General features: G+C 44.7%; 1 protein-coding gene across 1 annotated transcript in view; it reads left to right on the forward strand.

The window, feature by feature from the left end:
• The window catches only part of LOC135530069 (R3H domain-containing protein 2-like), a 113709-nt gene extending 104099 nt beyond the window's left edge, over positions 1–9610 (forward strand). The window contains 3 exon segments of the mRNA XM_064958460.1: positions 6908–7002; positions 7345–7429; positions 8927–9610. Coding sequence (XP_064814532.1) covers positions 6908–7002; positions 7345–7429; positions 8927–9300 — 554 coding nt within the window. The 3' untranslated portion in view covers positions 9301–9610.
• Positions 9611–9865: the final 255 nt, after the last annotated feature.

The following is a 9865-nucleotide window of genomic DNA, read 5'->3' on the forward strand; positions in this document are numbered from 1 at the left end:
AAACCAGTGAATTACCAATATTACTTTGGTAGCTTGCTCGACACACACACACCAGTGGAGGCTGGTGTCATTTTTTTTAGGAGGATGCGAGACCCACGATATACAGGGCATTCGGAAAGTATTCAGACCCCTTGACTTTTTCAACATTTTGTTACGTTACAACTTTATTCTAAAATAGATTTTTTTTTAATCCCTCATCAATCTACACACAATACCCCATAATGACAAAGCAAAAAAAGGTTTTTAGAAATGTTTAGCAAATGTATTAAAAATGAAAAAACTATCACATTTACATAAGTAGTCAGACCCTTTACTCAGTACTTTGTTGAAGCACCTTTGGCAGCGATTACAGCCTTGAGTCTTCTTGTGTATGATGATACAATCTTGGCACACCTGTATTTGCGGGGTTTCTCCCATTCTTGTCTGCAGATCCTCTCAAACTCTGTCAGGTTGGATGGGGAGCGTCACTGCACAGCTATTTTCAGGTCTCTCCAGAGATGTTCGATCAGGTTCAAGTCCGGGCTCTGGCTGGGCCACTCAAGAACATTCAGAGACTTGTCCTGAAGCCACTCCTGCGTTGTCCTGTTGGAAGCTGAATCTTCACTCCTGAGCGCTCTAGAGAAAGTTTTCATCAAGGATCTCTCTGTACTTTGCTCAATTCATCTTTCCCTCGATCCTGTTTATTCTTCCAGTCCCTGCCGCTGAAGAACATCCCCACAGCATGATGCAGCCACCACCATGCTTCACCATATTTTTTAAATGTAATTTATTTAACCTTTTTATTTAACTAGGCAAGTCAGTTAAGAACAAATTCTTATTTACAATGACGGCCTACCAAAAGGCAAAAGGCCTCCTGTGGGGACAGGGGCCTGGGATTAAAAATGAATAAATAAATACAATATAAATATACATATAGGACAAAACGCACCAAAACAAGAGAGACAACACAATGCAAAGAGAGACCTAATACAACAACAGAGCAAGGCAGCAACACATGACAACACAGCAAGTTAGCAACACAACATGACCACAGCATGGTAGCAGCACAAAACATGGTACAAACATTATTGGGTACAGACAACAGCACAAAGGGCAAGAAGGTAGCGACAACAATACATCACACAAAGCAGCCTCAACTGTCAGTAAGAGTGTCCATGATTGGGTCTTTGAATGAAGAGATGGAGATAAAACTGTCCAGTTTGAGTGTTTGTTGCAGCTCGTTCCAGTCACTGCTAGCTGCAGCGAACTGAAAAGAGGAGCGACCCAGGGATGTGTGTGCTTAGGTGACCTTTAACAGAATGTGACTGGCAGAACGTGTGTGTGTGTGTGTGTGTGTGTGTGTGTGTGTGTGTGTGTGTGTGTGTGTGTGTGTGTGTGTGTGTGTGTGTGTGTGTTCGAGATATGAGGGCTGCAGTAGATATCTCAGATAGGGGGGAGTGAGGGTTTTATAACTGTAGGGATGGTACCAGGTTTCCTCCAGACGTGACGCTTGGCATTCAGGCCAAAGAGTTCAATCTTGGTTTCATCAGACCAGAGAATCTTGTTTCTCATGGTCTTGAGTCTTTAGGTGCCTTTTGGCAAACTCCAAGCTGGCTGTCATGTGCCCTTTACTGAAAAACGGCTTCCGTCTGGCCACTCTACCATAAAGGCCTGATGGTGAAGTGCTGCAGAGATGGTTGTCCTTCTGGAAGGTTCTCCCATCTCCACAGAGGAACTCTAGAGCTCTGTCGAAGTGACCATCGAGTTGTTGGTCACCTCCCTGACCATGGCCCTTCTCTCTCAGTTTTTGGCCTGGCGGACAAAGTCTCGGTTGTTCCAAACTTCTTCCATTTAAGAATGAATGAGGCCACTGTGTTCTTGGAGTCCTTCAATGCTGCAGAAATGTTTTGGTACCCCTTCCCCAGATTTGTGCCTCGACACAATCCTGTCTCGGAGCTCTACAGACAATTCCTTCAATCTCATGGCTTGGTTTTTTGCTCTGACGTGCACTGTCAACTGTGGAACCTTATATAGACAGATGTGTGTTTTTCCAAATCATGTCCAATCAATTGAATTTACCCACAGGTGGACTCCAATCAAGTTGTAGAAATATCACAATTTCGAGTCTCACAGCAAAGGGTCTGAAAACTAATGCAAATAAGTTTTGTTTTTTTACATTTGTAATACATTTTCAATAATGTTTTCGCTTTGTCATTATGGGGTGTATTGTGTGCAGATTGAGGATATTTATTTATAGAATCCATTTTAGAATGAGGCAATGTGGGAAAAGGAATGGGTCTGTAGGTGGAAGGGGGTGAGAACCATGAGCCTAGGTTTTGTATTGAAGTCAATGTAGCCAGAGGAGGATGGAGGCTAGCTGTCCTCCGGCTAAACCATGGTGCTTCCCTACAGATTGCTGTTGAGGCTACTGTAGACCTTCATTGCAAAAATGGTTTGTTTTAATAAATTATTTGGTGACGTGAATATATTTAGTATTGTTGTCTGAAAATTAGAGGTTGGCCGATTTAATCGGAATGGCTGATTTAATTTGGGCCCATTTCAAGTTTTCATTTCTTTAAAAAGCATTTTTGCCTATTTATATTGCAATCCATGAGGAGACTGCGTGGCAGGCTGACCACCTGTTTACGCGAGTGCAGGCAGCAAGGAGCCATGGTAAGTTGATAGCTAGCATTAAACTTATAAAAAAAACAATCAATCTTAACATAATCACTAACTCCACATGGTTGATGATATTACTTGTTTAACTAGCTTGTCCTGCATTGCATATAATCAATGCGGTGCCTTAAATTGTCACTTCTCTTGCCTTCAGTGTCAGCAGAGTCAGGGTACAGTTGAAGTCAGAAGTTTACATACACTTAGGTTGGAGTCATTAAAACTCGTTTTTCAACCACTCCACAAATGTCTTGTTAACAAACTATAGTTTTGGCAAGTCGGTTAGGACATCTACTTTGTGCATGACACAAGTAATTTGTCCAGCAATTGTTTACAGATTAATTTAACTTATAATTCACTGTATCACAATTCCAGTGGGTCAGAAGTTTACATACACTAAGTTGACTGTGCCTTTAAACAGCTTGGAAAATTCCAGAAAATGATGTCATGGCTTTAGAAGCTTCTGATAGGCTAATTGACATAATTTGAGTCAATTGGAGGTGTACCTGTGGATGTATTTCAAGGACTACCTTCAAACTCAGTGCCTCTTTGCTTGACATCATGGGAAAATCAAAAGATATCAGCCAAGACCTCAGAAAAATAACTTGTAGACCTCCACATGTCTGGTTCATCCTTGGGAGCAATTTCTAAATGCCTGAAGGTACCACGTTCATCTGAACGAACAATAGTACGCAAGTATAAACACCATGTGACCACACAGCCATCATACCGCTCAGGAAGAAGACGCGTTCTGTCTCCTAGAGATGAATGTACTTTGGTGCGATAAGTGCAAATCAATCCCAGAACAACAGCAAAGGACATTTTGAAGATGCTGGAGGAAACCGGTACAAAAGTATCTATATCCACAGTAAAACGAGTCCTATATCGACATAACCTGAAAGGCCGCTCAGCAAGGAAGAAGCCACTGCTCCAAAACCGGCATAAAAAAGCCAGACTACGGTTTGCAACTGCACATGGGGACAAAGATCATACTTTTTGGAGAAATGTCTTCTGGTCTGATGAAACAAAAATATATAATTGTTTGGCCATAATGACCATCCGTTATGTTTGCAGGGAAAAGGGGGAGGCTTGCAAGCCAAAGAACACCATCCCAACCATGAAGCACGGGGGTGGCAGCATCATGTTGTGGGGGTGCTTTGTTGCAGGAGGGACGGGTGCTCTTCACAAAATAGATGGCATCATGAGAAGGGAAAATTAAGTGTATATAGTGAAGCAACATCTCAACACATCAGTCAGGAAGTTAAAGCTTGGTCGCAAATGGGTCTTCCAAATGGACAATGACCACAAGCATACTTCCAAAGTTGATGCGAAATGTCTTTAGGACAACAAAGTCAAGGTGTTGGAGTGGTTATCACAAAGCCCTGACCTCAATCCTATAGAAAATGTGTTTCCCGAACTGATAAAGTGTGTGCGAGCAAGGAGGCCTACGAACCTGACTCAGTTACACCAGCTCTGTCAGGAAGAATGGGTCAAAATTCACTCAATTTATTGTGGGAAGCTTGTGGAAGGCTACCCGAAACGTTTGACCCAAGTTAAACAATTTAAAGGCAATGCTACCAAATACTAATTGAGTGCATGTAAACTTCTGACCCACTGGGAATGTGATGAAAGAAATAAAAGCTGAAATAAAGCATTCTCTCTACTATTATTCTGACATGTCACATTCTTAAAATAAAGTGGTGAACCTAACTGACCTAAAACAGGGAATGTTTACTAGGATTAAATGTCAGGAATGGTGAAAAACTGATTTGAAATGTATTTGGTTAATTAAGGTGTATGTAAACTACAGACTACAACTGTATATGCACCAGTCTGGCTCGTTGCGAACTGTGTGAAGACAATTTCTTCCTAACATAGACCGTAATTAATTTGCCGGAATTGTACGTAATTATGACATAACATTGAAGGTTGTGCAATGTAACAGCAATATTCAGACTTAGGGTTGCCACTCGTTAGATAAAATACATAAAATGCAGAATGGTTCCGTTCACTGAAAGAATAAACGTTTTGTTTCAAAATTATAGTTTCCGGTTTTGACCATATTAATGACCTAATGCTCGTATTTCTGTCTTTTTATTATATTATAATTAAGTCTATGATTTAATATTTGATAGAGCAATCTGACTGAGCAGTGGTAGGCAGCAGCAGGCTCGTAAGCATTCATTCACAGTGCTGTCAATGACTTCAAGCCCATCGACTCCAGAGATTAGGCTGGCAGTGAGAATATTGAAGACTCATGTTTAAAGGAACCACCAGCTTTCATATGTTCTCATGTTCTGAGCAAGGAACTTAAACGTTAGCTTTTTTACATGGCACATATTGTACTTTTACTTTCTTCTCCAACACTGTGTTTTTGTGTTGTTTAAACCAAATTGAACATGTTTCATTATATATTTGAGACTAAATTGATTTTATTTATGTATTATATTAAGTTAAAATAAGTGTTCATTCAGTATTGTTGTAATTGTCATTATTACAAATATATATATTTAATCGGTGTCTGCTTTTTTTGGTCCTCTAATAATCGGTATCGGCATTGAAAAATCATAATTGTTTGACCTCTATTAAAAAGTATAACTTTTTTTAAATATTTAATTTTTTAAATTTGTATTATTCACTGAGGAGGAAGGTCCTCCCCTTGCGCTTCTGAGGAACCTACACACAGGTTTGTTATAACACAGGTCTGTTATTCCTGGCATTGAGAGATGAATCCCAGCCAACTCCTGGTTCTCGCTCTTTCACCCACTTCCACAGTGACCCCTTCACACAGTGACCCCTTCACACAGTGACCCCTTCATGATGAGCTGTCCATGTTGTTTTTGACCAGCCACCAGCAGGCCCTGAGAACCTAACTCACCTTACCCACATGGCTGCGCTGATCCCTCCCCCCTACACACACACACACACACACACACACATCACACCACCTTGCCGAGCTTGCTCTTTCACCTACACATCCATCTTCACACACTGCCTCAGCTGACCGTTTACACTCTACACACACAGACACACAGTTATCCTGGCCTTTCACAGTCACCAAGTTATCCTGGCATTTCACAGACACCAAGTTATCCTGGCCTTTCACAGACACCAAGTTATCCTGGCCTTTCACAGACACACAGTTATCCTGGCCTTTCACAGACACACAGTTATCCTGGCCTTTCACAGACACACAGTTATCCTGGCCTTTCACAGATACACAGTTATCCTGGCCTTTCAGACACACAGTTATCCTGGCATTTCACAGATACACAGTTATCCTGGCCTTTCACAGATACACAGTTATCCTGGCCTTTCACAATCACACAGTTATCCTGGCCTTTCACAGTCACACAGTTATCCTGGCCTTTCACAGATACACAGTTATCCTGGCCTTTCACAGATACACAGTTATCCTGGCCTTTCACAGATACACAGTTATCCTGGCCTTTCACAGTCACCAAGTTATCCTGGCCTTTCACAGACACACAGTTATCCTGGCATTTCAGACAAACCGTTATCCTGGCCTTTCAGATACACACCGTTATCCTTGCCTTTCACCTACATACAGACACACAGTTATCCTGGCCTGTCACAGACACAGTTATCCTGGCCTTTCACAGACACAGTTATCCTGGCCTGTCACCGACACACAGACAATTCCTTATCCTGGCCTTTCACAGACACACAGACAATTCCTTATCCTGGCCTTTCACAGACACACAGACAATTCCTTATCCTGGCCTTTCACAGACACACAGACAATTCCTTATCCTGGCCTTTCACAGACACACAGACAATTCCTTATCCTGGCCTTTCACAGACACATCATTATCCTGGCCTTTCACAGACACATCATTATCCTGGCCTGTCACAGACACATCATTATCCTGGCCTTTCACAGACACATCCTTATCCTGGCCTTTCACAGACACATCCTTATCCTGGCCTTTCACAGACACATCATTATCCTGGCCTGTCACAGACACATCCTTATCCTGGCCTTTCACAGACACATCATTATCCTGGCCTTTCACAGACACACAGACACTTCCTTATCCTGGCCTTTCACAGACACACAGACACTTCCTTATCCTGGCCTTTCACAGACACACAGACACTTCCTTATCCTGGCCTTTCACAGACACATCTCTCCCCAACTTGCCCAGCAACCCTTTAAACCCATGTTCACTTTTTGATTCTGGCTCACACACATTTCATATTTCAGTTTGTGTCCTGTGCCATGTGTGTGCAGGTGACGGGCGCTACTCTCTGTTGGGCCAGCCTCTCCAGTACAGCCTCTGTCCCTCTCCTCTCATCCACAGCCAGACCAATTACAGCTCACATCAGGTACTGTGTCTCTCTTTCTCCTTCCCTCCATCCCTCTCTCGTCTCTGTTCCGGGCCTCCGCGTCCCTTCAAGTGTAGCCTATAACCTATAACTAGCCTATTGCCTATAACTAGCCTATAACTAACCTATAACTAGCCTATAACCTATAACTAGCCTATAACCTATAACCAGCCTATAACTAGCCTATAACCTATAACCAGCCAATAACTAGCCTATAACTTATAACTAGCCTATAACCTATAACTAGCCTATAACCTATAACTAGCCTATAACCTATAACTACCCTATAACCTATAACTAGCCTATAACCTGCTTGACCCTGGTGCTGTTGGTGCGTTTCAGAGCCAGGTAGGAATGAAGCATGGGGCGAGAGGGAAGAGACAGACACTGAAGTCTCAATCTACAGACCTGGGGACCACTGACGTAGGTAAGACATCAGACTTCTTCATTACAGTGCGTACTCTAGATCTACAGACTATCTTATGCTTTCACCATCTCACACACACACACACACACACACACACACACACACACACACACACACACACACACACACACACACACACACACACACACACACACACCTCACACACACATACCACACACATACCACACACACACATACCACACACATACCACACACACACACACACACACACACACACCACACACACATACACACATACCACACACACACACACACATACCACACACACACACACACATACCACACACACACACACATACCTCACACACACATACCACACACATACCACACACACACATACCACACACATACCACACACACATACACACATACCACACACACACACATACCACACACACATACACACATACCACACACACACACATACCACACACACATACACACATACCACACACACACATACCACACACACACACACATACCACACACACACGCACATACCACACACACACACATACCACACAAACACACACATACCACACACATACCACACACACACACACACACATACCACACACACACACACATACCACACACACACACACACAGACCACACACACACACACACACATACCACACACACACACACATACCACACACACACACATACCACACACACATACCACACACACACACACACATACCACACACACACACACACACACACACACACATACCACATACCACACACACACATACCACACACACACACACACATACCACACACACACACACACACACACACACCACACACACACATACCACACACACACACACACACACATACCACACACACACACATACACACACACACACACACACACACACACACACACACACACACACACACACACACACACCACACACACACACACACACACACCACACACACACACACACACACACACATACCACACACACACACACACACACACACATACCACACACACACACACACATACCACACACACATACCACACACACACACACACATACCACACACACATACCACACACACATACCACACACACACACACATACCACACACACACACACACACATACCACACACACATACCACACACACATACCACACACACACACACATACCACACACACACACACACACACATACCACACACACACACACACACACACACATACCACACACACACACACACATACCACACACACATACCACACACACACACACACACATACCACACACACATACCACACACACATACCACACACACAAATGCTTGATCTTTATTTGTCCTTTATTATAACAGGCAGGTCAATTAATAATACACTTTTATTGACAATGACTGACTGGAATAGGTCTGAATGTATTAATTCAGTTGTTGTATGGAAGTTATATTAGTGTCTTGTCTGACCTCTGTCTTCCTGTCTCCAGTGGTGAGTCGGGTGTTGGAGGTGACAGATCTCCCAGAGGGCATCAGTCGCCCTGAGGCTGAGAAGCTCTTCAACCAGCTGTCCATGTGCGGTGCCAAGATCCAGTGGCTCAAGGACCCGGTGGTCGGGGGCCGTGGAGGCTACGGTGGCCCAGGAGGGCATCGTGGTCCTGGGGCTGGGATGGGGCCTGGAGGGGGGAAGGGCGACGGCAGCGACCCAGCTCACCTCTACACGGTGGTGGCTGTGTTCCCTTCCACCATGGCTGCACAGAGTGCTTCCTTCAAACTCAACAACAGTGGGGCGAGCCTCTTCAAACTGAGGGCCGCCAAAAAGAACTATGACCTAAGAGTCCTGGAGAGGGCCAGCTCCCAGTGAAAAGGAAGAGGAGGGGAGAGGGCCAGCTCCCAGTGAAGAGGAGGGGAGAGGGCCAGCTCCCAGTGAAAAGGAAGAGGAGGGGAGAGGGCCAGCTCCCAGTGAAAAGGAAGAGGAGGGGAGAGGGCCAGCTCCCAGTGTAAAGGAGGCGAGAGGGCCAGCTCCCAGTGAAGAGGAAGAGGAGGGGAGAGGGCCAACTCCCAGTGAAAAGGAAGAGGAGGGGAGAGGGCCAGCTCCCAGTGAAAAGGAAGAGGAGGGGAGAGGGCCAGCTCCCAGTGAAGAGGAAGAGGAGGGGAGAGGGCCAACTCCCAGTGAAAAGGAAGAGGGGAGAGGGCCAGCTCCCAGTGAAAAGGAAGAGGAGGGGAGAGGGCCAGCTCCCAGTGAAAAGGAAGAGGAGGGGAGAGGGCCAACTCCCAGTGTAGAGGAAGAGGAGGGGAGAGGGCCAGCTCCCAGTGTAGAGGAGGCGAGAGGGCCAGCTCCCAGTGAAGAGGAAGAGGAGAGGAGAGGGCCAACTCCCAGTGAAAAGGAAGAGGAGGGGAGAGGGCCAGCTCCCAGTGAAAAGGAAGAG

The sequence above is a fragment of the Oncorhynchus masou genome, chromosome 5 (genome assembly GCF_036934945.1).
Source record: "Oncorhynchus masou masou isolate Uvic2021 chromosome 5, UVic_Omas_1.1, whole genome shotgun sequence".
NCBI lineage: Eukaryota > Metazoa > Chordata > Actinopteri > Salmoniformes > Salmonidae > Oncorhynchus > Oncorhynchus masou.